At 37.3% G+C, this 20,884-nt stretch overlaps 2 protein-coding genes across 3 annotated transcripts in view; both read left to right on the top strand.

The window, feature by feature from the left end:
- The first annotated feature begins 659 nt into the window (after positions 1-659).
- On the top strand, positions 660-13,487 carry LOC105248816 (von Willebrand factor A domain-containing protein 8). Of its 2 annotated transcripts, none has more exons than XM_011253821.2 (20): positions 660-729; positions 877-1,051; positions 1,151-1,231; positions 1,319-1,728; positions 1,844-2,008; positions 7,002-7,160; positions 7,245-7,475; positions 7,550-7,759; positions 7,924-8,084; positions 8,157-8,439; positions 8,515-9,213; positions 9,300-9,680; positions 9,765-9,916; positions 10,193-10,622; positions 10,699-11,453; positions 11,659-11,969; positions 12,110-12,361; positions 12,439-12,833; positions 12,910-13,148; positions 13,257-13,487. In XM_011253821.2, the coding sequence occupies exons 2-20, from the start codon at positions 937-939 to the stop codon at positions 13,369-13,371; spliced, it is 5,544 nt and encodes a 1,847-aa protein (XP_011252123.2). In that variant the 5' UTR covers positions 660-729; positions 877-936; the 3' UTR covers positions 13,372-13,487. The 2 variants fall into 2 exon arrangements, with proteins under 2 accessions (XP_011252123.2, XP_025267189.1); XM_025411404.1 differs by having other exon boundaries at positions 667-729; positions 897-1,051.
- Positions 13,488-14,086: 599 nt separating this feature from the next.
- LOC105248820 (nucleolar and coiled-body phosphoprotein 1) overlaps positions 14,087-20,884 on the top strand; it is a 118,122-nt gene continuing 111,324 nt past the window's right edge. The window contains exons 1-2 of the mRNA XM_011253826.3: positions 14,087-14,418; positions 16,219-16,771. Coding sequence (XP_011252128.3) covers positions 14,087-14,418; positions 16,219-16,771 — 885 coding nt within the window. The remainder of the gene's footprint in view (positions 14,419-16,218; positions 16,772-20,884) is intronic.

Raw genomic sequence — 20,884 nt, forward strand, 5'->3', positions numbered from 1 at the left:
AAACTAGTGGAATAAAGAAATATATTAATGTAATTCTCGTTTTATTTCCAAGAGATCTGCAATCGACTCGATGAACTTTGATCTCTTATGTGTCATAAGCAAAATATATCATATGTGTATCATATAGAATCAATAATTAAAATAAGAGGAATTTCACTAGACGTATCTTTGATACGTATGCTATATTGGCATTGTGTTGATTATTCGAAAGAAAATAGCTATACATCGAGTTATGAAATTTTCACGATCGCCATCGATGTCATAAATATAATTTATTTTAAATAAAGTGAAATATATATTTTTAAAGTATTCAAAATATTTTTTTATATTTATATTGATTCGTATTAAAATAATAATAATAATAATTTATATTTATATTGATTCGTATTAAAACTGTAATAATAATAATTTTATATTTATATTGATTCGTATTAAAACTGTAATAATAATAATTTTATTTTCATAACGTGGAAGATTTCATTGAAAAATAATAAGCATTGTTCTATAATGTACAATGCGCTAAATTGCATTGCCATTCATATCTTATATATATCACAAATTGCCGGACAAAAGTCATTCATATACATATATGTGACAGTGAAAACGTAAGCAACCATATGATTGACGTGATCACGTGTGTCGACACGTGGTCTCATCAAATTTGGTTATGTTATACTAACCAAACATAAGTCAAGACATTTGCGTATAATCTAACGATATACATTTGAGGTATAAATTCTTCTTGTCGTGTATTTACAATACGTTAAAAAATAATTCGATTAAAATTCTATTGATAGTCACTTAGCCTATCATTATTTCAAAATACTTTGCTAAAATTTTTGACAGCTCTTATTATATTATGTAAAATGTTTACAGGCTATTATTTATTTGCATAGCATGTTTTTCACGTGAAATTAAGGTGTCATTTTGTGAGAGATGTTGTCCATTCCTCGGAATTTTTATTGTCTATCAACTACAGGTCGAATTCTGGAGCGATCCAATAAATTGAACTATAGACCCAACTTTTTAGTACGTTTACGTTGTAAATCAGGTGAGATTGTAGTGACGAAAAAATTTTGTTGACGAAAAAACATTGATAACAATCATTATTTTGGTCGTAATACATAATGATTGTTTATTTCTGTTTTAGAAAATGCAGTTATTACTATCGGTGATGTATCAAAAGAAGTGAGACCAGCGAACAGTCCGGAGTATGTTCCAAGAAAATATTGTATGTTGTGAATTTGTTATTTATTATTCAATAATATGGTACGTTTAAGAATATTAATAAGTAACAAATAAATGTTCTTTTGAACAGTGTTAAGTACGCAGTCTCAAGAGACACTAAGGCATTTAAAATGGATGCTCCAGAAAGATGTACTGCGTCAAGATATGTTTCTGATGGGTGGTCCAGGTATACGTAGACGAGAGCTTGCATTAGCCTTCCTGGAGCTAACCGATCGAGAATTGGAATTCATCGCGCTTACTCGCGATACTACAGAAGCAGATTTAAAGCAGAGGAGAGAGATCAAAAGCGGCACTGCGTACTATCATGATCAGAGTGCGGTAAGAGCCGCGACTCATGGACGAGTTCTCATAATCGAGGGTGTGGAGAAGGCGGAACGAAATGTGTTGCCTGTGTTAAATAATTTATTAGAAAATCGTGAAATGCATTTAGAAGATGGTAGATTTCTTATTCCGGCCTCTCGATACGACAAATTACTAAAGGTATTTTTGTTTTTATCTATATGATTTTAAAAAAGAATTTTATTAGACTTTTAGATGGAATTTTTCTTTAACCATCTAATTATAAATAATATATTTGTGAAAAATTTATTTGCAGATGCATAATCAAACAGAGTTAGACGCATGGCGTCTTGTGCGAGTCAGTGAAGATTTCATAGTAATAGCACTCGGTTTACCGTCACCGCGATATCCTGGTCATCCGTTAGATCCTCCTCTCAGATCTAGATTTCAAGCCCGTCACATTCCGCCACCGACATTCGAGGTAAGTATGTATATTTAAGTATGTGACTTTTAAAAGATTAATAAATCAGCCAAAGAGCGCAATTAGTTGAGTAAATCCCGTGTGTCGTTCCACGTGAAGTATCAAAATGTTAAATGTCATGCACGGAAACATATTAGTATTACCTTTCCAAGATACATATACGGAGTTGAATCCAACGTTTACAAAAGTCATTAAACAAGCTTCTAATTATATATAACGATGTATTTCATCAAACTTTGTCACAGCAATTTGCGACCGTACGTATAGTGCTATTACTGTCGCATTAAAATCGCTTTCTCAATGGTAGTGATTAAAGACATGAGTCCAATTTATTCGCCATTCTCATATTCAATTACCAGAGATGTAATTGCTAATGGGATAAAAATATGAGGTAATAACGATTTGATGGCTCAGCGGTGATTTTAAGGGAGTGTGGTACGTTCCGCTGGCATGGCCCCAAAGGAGAGACGGCGCGGTATAACTTCCGAGAAACTTTTGCCTGATTTATGGGATCGGAGTAGCGTACCATTAGGCATGGGGTGCGGAGGTCGCGCTTATTCCCTCCCCTTGCGGTCCGTATCCATCCCTTCCTTCCAATGTGCTCCTCTCGTTCGCATATAAACGCGGGCTCGTGGCTGCGCCATGGTCACAGGCATCGCGCGGCTCGGATCGCGTGTCTCAGAAACAGTCGAAACCTTACCCTGTCCTCCTATACGAGTCGATACGTCGGGGATTTGAACGAATTTACGTCTTAGATTAGAAAGAAACGCGAAGTCATCGGGGTTCTTCAAGTCCTAGCGTTCCAGTTTAACAGCGTAGCAAGCTGCGATTGTCAGCATAATTATATATTTATTTTTTTTCTAAATTTTTTTTTTTAATTTTGTGCCAAACGGTGACGTGACAATGTCATTTGCGCAGAATGCGTATGTTCGCTGATTATTATTGAAGGATATTGAAGAAATAATTGTATCAAGCAGGCGTGCGGTTAATTTTCCTATCTATTATATTCTCAGGAACACATTAAAATTAAACATAACACGTGTTGGAAATATACTGGATTATTAAAAAATAATAATATTATATTAATATTATTATATTAAAAGTAATAATATTCCTATACCGGTTATATTAAGTATAATATTATCTTTTAGAATTTTTTAAAATAACTGATTAGACATAGAAGACGCTAAACTTTTTTGAAGATTATTGCTGCAACATAATTATTAATATTTTTTCGCGTACAAATCACGTTATGCCGGCTATATGGGCATCGTCGGAGAGGCCTCTATTCGTGCGAACAGTTTGGGTGGATGGTATGCGACACGCTGTCTTGTCACCTGACGATCCTGTCATTAATCCGCGATTACATCGACGTCCGCGAACATTCGCGGAGAAGAACTTTTCCAAACACGAACAAACCGAAACCAGATTAGAGCGCTTGAACAGCTGTTTTATGAATTTGCACGTCATAGTGGAGAAAAATTTTCCCGACAACAAGATACCGCCGAGAATTATACGTAGACAATCGGCTCCGCCTTGCGCGAGAATGTGCAGCGAGAAGACTGGAGGCCTCCTGGAAATTTACTTGAATGACATTGATAAATTAGAGGAAAATTGTCAAACGTTAGAGAAAGAGGAAGTGACATTTCGCTCGATGAACGAAACTGCCTTTAATCGTAGCAACAACGTCGAGCAGTCCATGTGTTTTCAGCGAGACACCTTCTCCACTATAACAGAATGCAAACAAGATAGATCATCGGATTGGAATCCATTGTCCGAACGAGTGCTACAATGGTTGGATCTCTCCGGGAGAGCTCAGGATTACGAGTTGATGGAATCGAAAGAGAATTCGAAGAAAGTGGAAGAGGCTCGACGATGGAGCGCCGTCCGCAGGAGAAGACATCTCTCGCAGACGCGCGAGAATTCGTTCTTTGCAGGGAAAGAGCGTATAGTCGTGCAGAATTATAAGCTGCAAAAGAACTGCAAATTGGAATGCGTTACGAAGGTAACCGAGGCGAAACTCGGACGAAAACGATTATCTAAGATAAAGGACGCGATGGAAGACAAAATTCGAAAGGAGGAGAGCATCCAGTCAAAGAATCGCGTCTCGGATGAAGAGGAAGACGATTTGAAGAATGAAGACGACTCTCGAGATGATCCATCGGTCACATGGTCTCCACCTACTCGTCTGCAGTTGCACATTGTCATGCCGAGTTTTAATTCCGTTGAGAAACGAGCGTCCTCGTTGGAATCTCTGGTCTGCGATTGAATAGGACGACCAAATGTATATTCTCCTATTTTCGTGTTTCATCGTTCCAGCTACAATTGATATTTTTTATGTATCGTTCTCTCAACGTTTGTGATTTTTTACGTCGAAAAAAATAGAAATGAAGAGAATCTTTATATCTGCGATTAATAAACGATTTAATAAACAGTTTATTTTTCAAAGTGGTAAACGATGTAGTGCAATTGATTGACTGTTACCGAAGACTTTTTGTGCATTATATTATGTTTAATGCACAAACAGTAATAGTCCTGGCACATTTTTGATGAAAGCAGAAGTATAAGGTATTTATTGAGAATTTAAAAAAATTTATATATATATCTGCGAAATATTTTATATACATATTTTATTAATTTATAAATATCATTTTCATTGTATTATTAATTTTTAAATTTACAAAAAAAAATACTTAGAACATTTTGTTCAACATTTTTATCTTATCAAAAGCAAATTTTTATAAACAGCTTTCAGATCATTTTATTTCTACATCTTCTTCATTATTTAGTATAACTAGCACAAAATTTATTTAAAACATCTCATCGTAATTCGATATAATATATTTTACTATGCATCTTGACATTCTAATACGATAGTACTTTCATGGAAAATTAATCCGAAACTGTGTTGCAAAAGCTCGTTATTGCACACCGAGAGAATTGAAGTCGACGGAGACATCGCCTCGTTTTATCTTCGACAGGAAACTGAATTGAACTTAGTTAATAATAAAACTCGTGGAAAAGATCACTTAAAACTTTAAAATAATTATACACAGCAGTTGGAGTATATTTAAATCGTTTCTCGTGGAACGCGAATATTATCCGTCACGAAGCGTACATAGTGTACATAGTCCGTGGAAATTGCTGTCACGCGCAGAAGCAACTAAGATACATGTATCGTATTGAAGAATTTATGAAAAATATATGTAGAACAAATTACACGTGATAATATTACACTTTCGTAATATTATACGGATGAGATGAGAGTTATTTTTGCATTTTACATGGATCATGTATAGCATTATGTATATGCTCGTGACTTCGCTTATGTGCCACCTTCGCGAAATTGCTGCCAGTCACTATAATGAAAAATGAAAATAATAGAGCGCCGAGGTCTCGCATTTATAGAAACCGCACAAGACAGCTAATATACTAGGCTCATATACTCTATATTTGCTGAGTAATAAAACTTGGCAGATATATAAATAAAGGTGTGCAGACATCTATTTTCTACATACACGATATCATCGTTTAATAATCAATCATCGCGAAAGTCGGCTTCTATTAAAATAGAAGCTTGATTTTATAGCTGATGGATCCCTGGGAAAAATGGTGTGCCATAATTTAAGTTTGCCGTGATTCATGCGCTCTGTTATCATCATGACAAAAGTGTAAATGTCTGAGCAATGTTTATGATTTATTAAAATTTGTTCCATTCCCTAAATACATACGTATACCAAAGTTCTACAGTGCTACATTTTCCTAAGGTAAAGCTACAAAGATAGAAATGTCATCGTTAAAATAATGAGAGTTCTCTGTCCGATATAATTCAAGTGTCATATTTGATTTCGAACGCGAGAGTGCATTGAACTACCGGAAATTGCTGGAAATGGGAATCGCGTGTTTGCGGAATAGCTAGTTAATATTTTGATAGCCTGGTGACACATCTCTGGAAGAAGACGGCGAACTTTTTCCGGCGACGTTTTATAAGAAATTCGTATTTAATCGCGAAACTATGTCGCGACTTGATCGTCGATCTTATTATTCGAAATGGGCGCAATGTGTGCTCGATATAACGGCGAATAATCGGAATGGGACCGATGCGGATAATAATCGAACGTGTCGAGAGAATTACGGAAAGCGGCGCGAAATTGATTCTCCGTTTCTTCTATTTTCGTGACGAATCCCGGGGACGGACGAGTCACGAAAACCACATTTCCGCCGACGCCGCAATTACACAGTCGATCGAGGGCTCGAGATTATAATCCGGTCCGATTGAAAGTTTTCGATGGAAATTCCGTGGGAGGGGGTGGGCGCAGCGGTATCTCTCACGCGGCTTCCGTGCCGAGTGGTAGTTATTCATCCGGACGCGCAATGTTGGAAAGCTCTCGGCGTTAATCACTCTCCTCGGAAGGAGGACTGTTTCGTGTACCTAGTCCGCCGATATACGACTCGTACATTCCTCACGTGCACGCGGTTCCGCCGCTTTTCCGCGCGCCGACTATGCGGGCTATGCCGCCGGAGAAGGCGGAAGTAATGGCAAGATAATTCGCGCTCCACGAGCTTACCGAGTTCGATGTACGTTCGTTGCGCGGATAGACATCCGCGTTAAGTAACGTTAAATATATTACAACCCCGCCGTAAACTTCTCCGCGAGCTTGAAACTTTCATTCTGCCGCGAGTGCGGAATGCTGTTAAGCGTCAGTTTGAAAGTAATATTATTAAGCGTAAGTTGGTCGCTTATTTAATGGCTGTAACTTAATCGCCAAAAACTCAATCGTTCTCTCTCTCTCTCTCGATTGGTCCAGTTAATGAAAAATTTCATTCAAAAAATCATCGCGTATTATAAAATATTAATACTTTTATTTTTGTCCCGCAAGAAATGAAATCAGATTCTGATAACAGGAAAGGGCAGATAATTTATTCAGTTTTGACATATTTGTTCACATGCGAAACATCGAGAATGTTATATTAAGATTGAATTTTTTTTAAGGAACAATTCGAGAGCTTGAGAAATTTAGCGCCAAACGTGGACGCTGGAAAATTATCGCAATTATTATCGTGCGCTCACGCGTTAATTACTCAAGAAGCGATCGCCATAGGCTTGCCAGATTTTCCTTTGGACAGTTTGTCGTCGGCTGCTTTAATTCTGGTAAATTTCTTGTTTTTGAATCGATATTATATATGACACGTTTTGTTGATTTGGCGTTAATTTTGCATTAATATGTTTGCATAGGACAAAAGCCCCGACTTGTCGATGTACGACGTCTTTTATAGGTTTTATCCGTATAAACTTTTTTTGAGTAAAGAGGGTCAGAGTGCTGTCGAGGATATCCTTAGAACGTTTAGCGTTTTAAATGATTCCAAAAAGAAGCATACTATTAATAGTCAAATTAATGCTACAAAGACAGCTGATGATCTTTCGGAAATCGACATAAAGCGCGATAATGGACAAGCAAGTTTTCATGTAAGCTATAAATAATTATGCGCTTATACTACCAATTTCTGTTGCTGAAGTATCTGAATTTATTTTGCGAATAGGTTTCTTGCGGCACGAGCCAATCTAGTAGCGTAAATAATGATCTTTATATAGAGACTAATTATCAGAACAATTTGTTGGCGAGCATGTTGGAGTCACACTTGGCGTTCGATTTCTGCTTGATCGGACCGAAGGGCTGCGGCAAGTCCACTACCGTTCGACGGTTCGCTGATTTATTAGGGTATCAAGTGGAGCCAATAGTACTCTATCAGGCAAGTCTCGAGCATTCTTTTACGAACGCGAGATTACATCGTGACATTAGTTTGCATTATGTGTTCTCTCGTGATAAACGACTTCCGTTCGATTTGTAAGAACTTCGCTGCGACAGTTATTGCGGCAATTCATTCGTAATGAAACGGTAGAAATATTTTCTTAGGATATGACGTCCAGAGATCTGATACAACAACGGACCACGTCGCTTAATGGCGATACGGTCTGGAGAGATTCACCGCTGATCGACGCGGCTCTCAACGGGAAATTAGCCGTGCTGGATGGTATTAATAGGATTCATTCCAGTACCTTAGCTATACTGCACAGGTAATCAGCATTTTCGACATTCCGTTGGTATAAGCGATTGATGAGGCAATGATATGAAATTTACGCTCGCAGATTAGTTCACGATCGGGAGTTGCAGCTGCACGATGGTAAACGACTTATAAGAGCCGATCGTTACGACGAGCTAAAGAGAGAGTATAACAGATCCGACGAGGAGATGCGCGATCGTGGTGTCCTACGAATTCATCCCGCTTTCAGGCTGATAGCCTTGGCTGAACCGCCGGTTGTCAACAGTTCCTCCGGGCAATGGATGAATTCCGAACTGCTCAGCTTGTTCCTCTTCCACGAGATGAAGCCGCTCGACAAGCACGAGGAAATTCATATTATTCGGTCGAAGGTGATTGCGGAGAGAAACATCGATACTTGAGAATTCAGTCTTCGATAAATTCTCACCGAGTAATTTGTTTTGCAGTTTGGAGAACCTAGTCGAGCGTTGTTGAGTATCGTAGAATTGGCGCACGTTCTGCGCTCATCCGACGATCCGACTTTACAGTCTCTCGCCGGTTCGCTGAGTACTCGGCAACTCTTGCGAATCGCCGAGCGAATGCACAGATTTCGGTGCAATGACGCTTACAATGCGGTTCAACGCGCTTGTCTGGCGCGCTTCTTGCCGACGATCGCGAAACAAGCCCTCGAGGACTGTTGTCGTCGACTGAACGTTGTTCCGTCGAAATCTGCCATGGATTCGGAGATCGCGTGCACCGTCACGAAGGATACCGTGAGGATCGGCGACACCGTCGTGGACCGATATCGCGCTACGGTTCTGAGCAAAGTACCCGACATCGTGTTTTACGACGTACCGGAGCATGTCGCGCTCTTGGAACGATTACTGCAGGACTTTAGCCTGGGACAGAATCTTCTGCTGGTCGGTAATCAAGGTGTCGGCAAAAATAAGATCGTGGACCGACTGTTACAGTTGCTAAATCGGCCACGCGAGTATATACAGTTGCACCGGGACACGACCGTGCAAACTTTGACCCTGCAACCGATGGTCAGAGACGGCAAAGTTGTTTATGAAGATTCGCCGCTCGTGCAAGCGGTTAAACTAGGCCACGTTCTCGTCATCGACGAGGCGGACAAAGCACCCACGCACGTGACATGTATATTGAAAGTATGTACCTGACGATACATATGTAAAGTTACAATAGCGTCAATATGCGCTCTATGAATTTCGAGACAATTCTATTTCATTTTCAGACCTTGGTGGAATCGGGCGAAATGATTCTGTCGGACGGTAGACGAATTGTTCCTCGTACCAATGACAATGCGCGCGATACAAACAGTATACCTATGCATCCGGACTTTAGAATAATAGTACTGGCAAACAGACCGGGCTTCCCGTTCTTGGGCAACGATTTCTTCGGCGCTTTGGGTGATCTATTCAGCACGCATTCTGTTGATAATCCGAATATACGAAGCGAGATTCAGCTCTTGAGACAATATGGACCGCATGTAAATGAACAGACGATACATAAACTAGTGAAGGCTTTCGGCGAGTTGAGAAATATGGCCGATCAAGGTCTAGTTTCGTATCCTTATTCGACTCGAGAAGTGGTTAATATAGTTAAACATCTAGAGGTGAGTGAACAAAATTTTTTCAAGAGAATATATATATGCATTTTAATATTCATCGATGTAATTGCTTCCGCAATGATGTTGTAGAAATTTCCGAATGAATCGTTAGCTACTGTAGTGCGCAACGTTTTTGATTTTGATCGATATAGCCAGGAAGTGTTTGATACTTTGGTAACTGTACTTCATAAACATGGGATTCCCGTTGGAACGAGTCCAACTAATGTTGCCTTAGCTAAAGAGTAAGATAATCTTTACATATAGATGTTTTTAAGTTTTTAAACAATTACACATTAATTAAATAAACAAGAGGGCAGATGGGAGGATATAATTATTGAATTAATTATAATTTTGTAATTTATTTTTTATTTTATGATATGAAGTAAAGTGGTTGTACAAATTTATACTTAATAAATGAAAATGCGAAAAAAATATATGAAAATATGAGAAAAATATAAAAGATATAAGAAATGTCAATTTTTTTTTAAAACAATATTCTTCCCTCTTTTCCATTGTAGAATATCTTTACCTGAGATGAAGATCTGTGGTAGTTGGAACATTTCGAACACGTTTCAAAATATACCTGCTCAGGAAAGATATGTTAAATTAAAATTGCCAACATTTCCGGCGCAAAACGATCGAACTTTAGACCGAGTTGAAGCCAGATCGGCTTGGTTCACAGAACTACAAAGTTACTGGACAATACCTATTAGCGAGAATAGTACAGTGACCGCTTTAGCGGTTGCGAACGGAAGTAAAGGAGATGGTACGGACGACAGAATACACGTTCTCACGACGAATCCTTTGAGTATATTTAGCATGACGCTGGAATCGGAGCAAATTCGCGAGACATCATTACAAGGCTTGATAAGCCCCGCTAGAGGCAATTTGCCGTTTTATAATGTCGCGGTTGATAATCTTGGGGATGTTTTAGTGCATGAAGAAACTGTAAGTAATATGTTTACAAATGTAAAAATGATGTATCGTAGGGTCTTTTCATCGACTTTTGTGTAATTATTTTTAGAGTAATTCCATGCTCATGGTAAACGTAAACGAGGGTTCCGTACGAGAATTACAAATTTCATCCTTTTTGGATGCCGCCAGCGATAAATTATCAAACGCTTTTAGAAGTAAGACTCCTCAGTGGAAGATGAAGGCAGATTTATTGCCGTCACATAATTTGATTGTCTTATATACACAAAATCATAACAAAATCGAAGCTGTCAATTTACAGAACATGTGTGCTTACTCAATGAATTTACCGTGTCAGATCGAATCGATCTTACTCGCATCCGATAGAAAATGGTTAATTCAGGATACATCGAAGAATAAATATATTCTCATGAAATCCACGGATTCGGATCCATGCCCTAATATCTTGCATGAATTGAACGAGTCCAATAGCACCGATCTTAAGACTAGTAGCGTTTTGAATTGCGGTAGAAGCAGTCTGCACAAAACGGAATTGAGCAAAGCTCTTCAACAAAAGATAGACTCTCCGAACAGACTATTAGTGACCGATAATACGTACGCTGGCATTGTGATAGGTTTCCCGGATTTGGACAGTTCCAACGACCTACATTTCTGGCCGAGAAAGGAAAGAATACGTAGCTTCATGACACCTATCATTACACAAAACGGACAAGTGATCAGAACGATTTCACCCAGTCAGGTACCTGATGAAGTTTATCCGAAGGATAAAAAACATGCAGGAATCTCCGCTTATTTAGAGATAGTTGATACAGTAAATCACAAACTACGATATTTACCTATTCCGGAGTAAGTAAATTTGCGATAAGCACGAAAATTGTGCTAACAAAAATACAAATTTTTACAAAGCTTATATTTTCCAACTTTTACGTTTTACGTTGAAAAAAAATAATGTATAAATATAGTACAGAGTATATCTCCCCCCTCGTGCTATTTTTGTACATATCTGTTTCCGATTAAACGCGACTGAGAAAATCATTAAATCTTTTACTAGACCAGTTAATGTCTCGCCATTGACACAATGGCTATATACGAAGGACCTTCCGCTTTATGCGTCACTTACATCGAACGAAGGTCTCGTCACAATAGATGCCGGTGGCTGCGTACGCTTATGGGAGACATCAATCACGAATATAGAAAAGTCATTGGGCGCTTGGCGCAAAATGATAAGCACCGACGAGGATAAAATGCAAATTACCAAAGAAAGATATTCGGGGCAGGATGTCACCGCACCGAAACATGGCAAGGTTGATAAAAATAATGAACCACACGTGGGTGGCAATACCTGGGCCGGGGGAACCGGAGGTGCACATACAAATATCTAAATAAAAATAAGATAAAGCTTAAAAAGAAATTATATCTGTATCAAGTATCATTCTAGAGTGCAGCTGTGTTGCAGAATAAAATATAGAACGTATATACATTAATTCATATTTTTTATACAGGTCGCGATACGGCGGGTTTAGGCGGAAAGGGAGGACCGTATCGGCTGGATGCTGGACACACGGTGCATCAGCTTAGCGATGAAGAGAAGAATGCGGTGCCGGAACATATAAAGAAGGCTGCTCGCGAAATGGGCCTTCGCGCGTTTAAGCAGCGGCTCAAGGATATAAAAATGAGCGAATACGACCATAAACTATACAGTCAATTTAGCGATGCTGTTCGTAATCAAGTGCAGGCCTTGAGAGTCGTATTAGGTGAGCGTCGTGAATCCGCGGACTTTTAATTCGGATCGCATTCATTATTCTTTACCGTACATGTTCTTCATTTACAGGCACGTTGCAGGCCAAGAGCAATGAACGACAATGGTTCAGGCATCAGACGTCGGGTGAACTGGACGATACGAAATTAATCGAGGGATTAACGGGCGAGAGAACAATTTATCGGCGGAGAGCGGAGAAAGAGCCGGAGGTTGGCGCTCCTCAATTGAAACCGAAGCGACTGAAACTTGTCGCGGACGTGTCCGGTAGCATGTATAGGTTCAATAGTTACGACGGTCGACTGGATCGCGAATTAGAAGCCTGCGTCATGGTAATGGAAGCTTTCAGCGGCTACGAGGGAAAATTTCAATACGACATCGTTGGCCATTCCGGCGACGATTATCGTATTGCCTTTGTCGATCGGACGCAACCACCAACGGATAATAAACGAAGGCTGGAAGTGATTAAGGTAAGATTCATTTATATCGTTTTTCTTTATAAAATTGCGCAATTTAATTAATTTGGGTTTCAATTAATTTCTTTAGATGATGCACGCTCACTCGCAATTTTGCATGTCTGGAGATAATACCTTGGAAGCGACGCAACACGCAATTGCGAGTTTGGCGAAAGAAGATTCCGACGAGTCTATTGTAGTTGTTCTTTCGGATGCGAATCTCGAACGCTATGGGATTCGTCCCGAACGATTCGCGAAAGTATTGATGTCTAACGCAGACGTAAATTCCTATGCTATCTTCATCGGATCATTGGGCGATCAAGCAAACAGGTGATTCTACAATAATATAATCTCTTTCTATCGTTGTTTCATCATTTATTCTCTTCCATATTCTTAATACGATCGATACTCTAATTAAGATATTTATACTATTTTTAGATTAATGAAAAAGATGCCTTCTGGTCGCGCATTTGTGTGCATGGATCTTAAAAATATACCACGAATTTTACAACAAATATTTGCCGCTTCGGTTTTAAGTACGCGATCAACTTAACGCTCAATTATAATTAGTTGGAATAATTTATAGGAATATAAGGCGCAAATGTATTTCTATAGAATTAGCAACATAGGATTAATGAATAACTTTTTTGGGATACATATTTTTACATAGCACACAATCATGTTTATATAATTAATATAATCATGTTTATATAATTATAAATTTCTGTAAATAAAAAATTTCTAATTTTAGATATATTTACAAATCACACAAACACATAGCTTTAGTATAAGTAGACTCGGGAGTCATTAAAAAGAAGATATATACAATAATAATAATGGCACTTTTGTCTCAATAATTGACATACTACATTACTAAGATCTTTCTAGTCTTCAAGCTTCAAGAAGATAAACACAAATTAGAGCATCTTAATCCGCACGTATATCAAAGCGTTATCTCGCGCGAGGTCTCGCCAAGAAGTCAGCTGTGACCTTTCACTCCGGGTAAACGCCCGGATTTGTTCGCTTATGAAAGGAAGGGAACGAACGTCGGCCGTGGGGAGGCGGCAGCATGGACCGGCGCGCGTCTCGACATTTCGGTCCGTCGCCCGAAAGGGGGATTTCATCCCCCGGAGAGCGACAGGAAGCCGAGAGCAACCGAGGCCGCGCGGAGAAGATCGAAGCGGTTTCCGCGTGCGCGCGCGCGCGCGCGCGCGGGTGACGGTCGCGTGGGGGGGGTGGCCGATTGTCAGTCGCACGCCGGTCGTTGAATGGAGCGGGTGTGGAGACGCGTACAGGGTGCCGGGCGTCGCGGTGCCGCGGCCCGTTGCGGCTGTCCCGTGCAGCCGTGTCAGCTGCACGTGGACCAACGCGCGAAGCGCGGCGGCGGCGGCCGCAAATCCCGCGGCGGCGGGCCCCAGACCATCGTCTGCGGCTGCCAGGTACAGCCGTGTCCGGTGCATCCGGTGCTCATCAGGATCCGTCGTACGCGACCGGCCGCCGCTTCTGCCGCCGCGGCCGCGGCCGTCAGCTGCGACTGTCCGCCGGATTCGCAACCCTGTCCGCATCTACAGCGAGGATCGACCGCGCGAAGAATCAGAAGGTAAATATAAACGCGGTGTTATGTCAAATATCGAACATTCTGCACATTCTGTGGATGAAGACAGCGTGTTTATTGTTGTTGTTGGGGTAGGTTGCAGATTAGGGTAGGTAGGTGTGAGACTGCTGATTCGAGTATTGCTGTTTCGATTGCATAATGAGAAAGAGGTAATGTGATATGCTTTATCCGATCGACAGCATTTATTGGCCATTAAACAAATTATTGGGGCATCGTGGAATTAATCTTTTTCTTCAAAGCTTGATAAACTCTTTCGGAATTTTGGACTCTTTCGTTCGATCGATACGAGTAGGAATAACGAGCAACAGTTACGTCCATTCGGATGTGCTGTCATACAGGGTGTTACAAACTTGCCGTATCTTCTTCATTATCCTAGATTCTTTGCTTTGCGTCGCTTTCTATTGATAGCGTTCTTGTTTTATCGTTTAAGCATCGTTTAATTGATGGCGATAGTTCGCGGTCGATTACATAAAGCTTGACTGCGCGTTCTAGAAGATCACGGTTAAAGGGGTGGAAGGCATGATAAAGATTATGAGCCAACGTGTTGTTGATACTTGCTGCTGATCGTGAGCAGAATATGTTGTAGATGAATATATGTAGTTAGCGTAGTTAACTTGAACCTTCGCTGTTGCCCAAGGGTAGTATAACTTCTCGTTCTTAGGATAAATGAAGTGTATATATTGTCTGGATTAATATGGAGGAATCTTCCTGATAATAAAATGTGAAATTCAATGTTTTTATGTCGTCATAATAGAATATATTTTAATATCTAGTCAAAGAACTTAAGAATATTAATTTGCATGGCCTTTTATCATCGAAAAAAATGCTGAGATTGATTTATAAATACCACGTACTATTTGAATGAATGTACATAATCGTACATTTAATATACAATCACTTATATCATGAATATTTTATATAAACAATTTACTATTAAATTAATTTTATAAAATAAATTTTACTTCATTTTTCACGGTAATTTATCTCAATATGTATTATCACACAAAACGAAATATTTTCTATTGTGAATACAATTTATACTTATATTAATTTTAAAATATTAGCGTGTAAATAATAAACGAATATTTAAAACGTATACTTATATGTATATTTTTTTATTTAGCCTCAATACATGCATTAAAAAGACATACATTAATAGAGAAATACAGACATGCAAGAAATTATAAATATAGCATTATTGAGGCGAAAAATTGCTAAATTATTGAACCAATTTATAATAAAATCAATTCACTTGCGATGCAATTATCTACGTGCAGCTAAATTTAATCGCGATACAGTTGCTCGCTAACCATCTTGCGGTTCTCGTTTTCGGTCTGACCTGATTTTTCTTTCTATCTTTCCTTCTTGCGACCTCCGAACTGAATCCTACCATTCCATGATATCATTTTGCGATAATACGCTAAATGAAGTTTCCAATAGTCGATAGGAACTCTCTCGGTTTAACTTGTGGCTGTCAGATATCTCGGGCAAAATATGTCGCAATCGCTATATGAAAATCGACGATTCCAATAATATCTAGACATTTGCATAATTGCTACAGACATACTTATAAATCCCGAGGAAAATCAATACGACATTTCGAAAACAGATATCTACGATTTCAAATAAAAACAATCGTAATTTTTTAGTTTTAAAATTAATTTTTAAATTTGAATAAAAAAAATAAACAAAAATTTTCTCTCTTCCCTTGTCAATGTTTGACAGGCCTGATACAATTCGTCATGAAAATTTCGAATTTTTTTAACATATACATGTGTTTTTCAGATCCGAATGCACCGATCGTTCCTGCCGGCACACATCCTGTGGCACCGGCACTCGTCGCCGAGCGGTCGCGCAATCCTCATCCTCCCCCGTCTCCTCGCAGTTGCAGCTGCAGCTGCAGCCGTGCGAATGCACCGACGAGAGATTAAACTGCTCCCACACAGGCGGCGGCGAGGCGCCATGCGAGTGCGAGTGTGGCGAGGAGGCGAAGCCGTGTTCGCACACGGCCAAAACGCGCAGCGTGCGTCGCACGTGCACGGATTGCAGTTGCACTCAGCCGTGCGGTCACAAACCGCAGTCCGAGGGCCGTATCAAGCGGGTCAAGTGCCGCGTGAGACGCGCCGGCTGCGCGATGGCTCGCTGCACCGCCGAGCTCGCGATGCTGCATTTGCACTGGGAGCTCGCCGCCGAATGTGCGCCCTGTAGACCGCGCGCGCTCACGCGACGGCTCTGCAGGAGGCAGCAGAGCGACAACGAGCTCTACCGTAGCAACAGCTTCAAGTTCGAGCGTTTCGAGCGTACCAAGGACGAGTGCGTCACCCCGCTCCGCAAGCAGGTGAGTCCACTTTCGAGCTCGCTCCTGATTTTATAATCGAGTTATCTCGCCTCTTTTTTACGATCGAACACGAGATAGCACGAAGAGATGATGAATATGTTCCGAATTATTTATCATATTTTCGTAAATCCCGAATCGCGCGACACGTGTTAACACGTGAGTACTCTGATATATTGACGTATTTTATTTCGATGTACGTATAAAATACTACCGACAATATACATATGTAGAGAATCGTACGAATTTATCATCAGAGAGTTAAATTACAAAAAATGTGATATAAAAAATATATTTATAAAATAGTTTTATTTATTTACTTATTTATCGTAACAGTGGATAGCTATAATTTTTATTTAACCTTTTGCTAATTAAAGTGTTTTCAATATGTTAACATAAATGTATATTTTCTAAATATTACTCAAATTACAATAGTAAAATTTATTATGGTACAATTAAAATCGTAATGAGGATAGAATATTTTATTTTATTTACATTATTTTGTAAATAATGTATAACTTTAACGAAAAAGATAGCAAAGATTCATATGATGATTCATATAAGCATTATAACTTTAATTCCACTTTTTCATATATATATCATAAGAGCATTTCAAGTCCAGTAGTCTCTCTAGAGAATCAAGAAAAAGTATTGTACTCTATTTCATGTTCAAGTGAACTCTTTAAAGTTTGATGATATTTGGTGGTATGAGAAGCCGTGTACCGAATAAAGACTATACTTTTTCACATCGAAATAATATTCTTTTATGAGTATCATACAACAATAAAAAGTAGCATAAATAACGTCAATCAAATTTACAAATTCTAAGTTACTGTCATTTGAATATTGCTTATCTTGATATTTAATAATCAGATTGAAAAAAGTACTCAATTCTGTTGGTTGAACAAAACTTTTATCACGTTGAGACTAATAACACTTAATATTCTTTTATTATTCATATAAAAAAGTAGAAAGATTTTACTAATTGAGAGTTCATGCTAAAGCTCGATTTTAATCGCATATGTCATGCGTCGCACGTGCTATTCCATATATTATAGGTGAGACTCTCAAGAATTCCTGAAAAGAATATTTAAACAGAAAAGATGCGAGCTTATGTGGCTTACAATCGTGAATATTATCTTCCTGATATTCGTTTTTGCAAAATGAATTCAATCGCTTCTTCAATGTATGTACATTATCGAATGAGAAAACAATAAGCAATTTCATTAATGCGATAATGTATTGAAAAGAATTTAAAATAAAATAAACTCATTTATAATGTTTTTTTAAATTCGCGCCGTGATCGTAGCAATATTTCTCATCGCTATTGTACAGTGCAATTACCTTCAGCATTCGAAGCGAGTGAATTCAACGAGCGTCTATCGTATCGCGATTTCGTATATCTGAAGAGTCCGGAGTGCAATGGTGCAAGTTTCGAGTTTATGACCTATAATTTCAGACTCATTTAAACCTACTTGCACAGCCGTTTACTCGGTTGTAGATTGAAAATGCGAGATATTATATTACTTTCAACTTACAAGCTATTTCCAGATCGGGTTACTTTTAATAATAAAAGCAAAGCATAATTTAATATAGCTGATAATTGTGCGAGGCTCCCTTCTTCCTTTTTATCATAGATTACGAGGAAAATACATAATTATACTTTTTACATTGAAATATAACATAGATATTTTTTTAATGAAATAAAAACTTGAAATGTTTAGTAGTATAAAAGTAGTAAAAGTCAAGTTTCGTCAGACATTAATAGGCACTTGCTACTATAAATAGTTTTATTTATATATTTTTCATATATAGGATATATAAATATGATTTGATAATTTAATATTATAATAAGTTTATTATTATTATTATTGTATTTATAAAAATCCATTCTTATTAATTAAGATCAAACATAAATAAATTTAATTAAAAATATTTAATTAAAAAATATTTAATCAAAACTTTTTCCATTATTAAATTAATAATAAAAAATAAAATAAATTAATAATAAAATTAAGCACATTTGTGTGTGTGCTGTGTGTACATATATGTGTGTGTGTGTGTGTGTGTGTGTGTATGTTCGTATTTTATAAATTAATCTTATTATCTATAATTATTTGTGACAAAAAGTATTCTCTAATACATTAATCTAATACATAGTTTTGAACAATAAAAATTATAAGTGCAATAACATATATAAATATATCAAAAATATTTTGAATCAAATATATTTGATTATTTGATTTTATCTCTATATAATAATTAGATATAATTGTTACATGAAACTAAGATTTTCAGGAAACGTTTCTATAAAAAATTATTTCGTTTCTGAAAATTATTCCGTTATTTAATAAACTATTCAAACAATTGAGACTTATGTGCCATGATTAATCAATTATTGGAAATAAAAATATCTTGTCCAGTATAATTGATTAATCACAGCATATAAATTCACGTTCAGTCCTAAATGTTGTATCATCAATTTATGTCTAGTGATTATAAGATTTTATCATTTTTTGTTATATCTTCTGAATAAAGTGCTTATCTGTATGTCGAGTCAGAGTCGAGTCCGCTATAATACTTTATAGTTAGTAAAATAATTTGTACTTAATAAAATTCTAATAGAATTGAGTTGTCGCGACGACGGTCCTCGATTTATTCCAATGACCTCAAGGTCGACTTGCAGATCCAAGAGAAGAAGTGAAAAAGAAATTGTAACATGAATAAGAAAAGGAAGGATAGAGAGAAAGAGAGAGAGAGAAAAGATGGGAGAAAGGGGAGGTAGCGCGACGATGTCGAATTGATCGCGAATAGAAAAGGTTTCGTCTCCTTGAAGCTTTTCGGTGGCTCCATCGAGTCTTTTAGTTGTGATATTTTTTGGAAGGGCGTTCTTTATGTTGATATTGTGATGTAGATATAATAAATGATTTAATTAAAATTACAATCACAAAAAATATTCAGTTAAATTAATTAAAATATCTTTGTAATATGCAAAAATTAAACGTTTGATATATTTTGACAATAATATATCAAATCTGTATAATTTTTTATCTATTGCATTTTTTATGTTTTTAATTTGAAAGATCTAAACGACATATGATCATACATAAATGATCATGATATGATCATATTTAAATGATTTGTGCGCATTCAATTTTTAATTTAATTTCCAACTTTTTGTATGTTTGTATGAATTTTTTAAATGTGATATTTATTATTACAATACATACTTGTATTTAAATATTATAATTACAAATTATGCGCTATATAAAATATTAGCTATTTATATAATATTAGCATGATTATAAAAGAGAATGTTGTTTATTTGGTTTTACACGTACTTTTTTATATAATCCTATAATAATAGCAGAAATTAACTCTTTACAAAAACTGACGAGTTTATAACATTCACAAACTTTAGAAGTTTATGTATTAGCTTGGATAATTTCTCCGAAGAACATTTAATTTTTTCTTGATATAGTATTATAAATCTTATGATACTAAAAGTTTTCGGCTAATTAATATACCATATTTAGTACAGAAATGAATAATATTTCAGGAATAATTGTAACGCGATATACAATGATTCAATTGATTTGTTATTTGAGACAGAAAATAAGAGATCTAAACGATAAACTAATTTTGAAGATTTCACAACAGATAAAAATTTATAGTAATTCTACTCATCGAAATTATGAATTAATCGGCATAAGTGACGAAAATAACTTTCATCAGATTTTTACAAATGGTTTTTTAAATAAGCTAAAACGAGAAAATTCTTTTTCTGAGAATTGCATAGTGAATTAATAATGATACTATCTTCCGTCGGAAATGAGCAACTAGGTCCTTTTACGCTCCGAGTAAAATCGTCGAAAAGGGGTAAAACAAAACCGGCTTGTGACGTAAGAGTCTATCATGCGCCTCTTGTGGAAGACTGACAAAAGCAGAAATGAAATTTCATTAGCAATGTAAATACGAGTGAGGGGATAGAATTCGGTATGAACAATTCGTGCTCGCGCTTTCCATGAAGCAACTGTCCCATTATAGTTACCTTTCATCTTATTCTTATTCGAAAATTTTTTGTTTGCTGTTGATTATTTTCAAAGAAAAAAGATT

This window comes from Camponotus floridanus, unplaced genomic scaffold (genome assembly GCF_003227725.1).
Source record: "Camponotus floridanus strain SB8 unplaced genomic scaffold, Cflo_v7.5 scaffold4, whole genome shotgun sequence".
In the NCBI taxonomy this organism is placed as follows: Eukaryota; Metazoa; Arthropoda; class Insecta; order Hymenoptera; family Formicidae; genus Camponotus; species Camponotus floridanus.

Coding starts and splice junctions, on each gene's coding strand:
- LOC105248816 (XM_011253821.2), top strand. CDS start 937: ATGTTGTCCATTCCTCGGAATTTTTATTGTCTATCAACTACAGGTCGA. Junction 1,052..1,150: donor ACGTTTACGTTGTAAATCAG/GTGAGATTGTAG, acceptor TTTCTGTTTTAG/AAAATGCAGTTATTACTATC. Junction 7,476..7,549: donor ATGGACAAGCAAGTTTTCAT/GTAAGCTATAAA, acceptor TTTTGCGAATAG/GTTTCTTGCGGCACGAGCCA.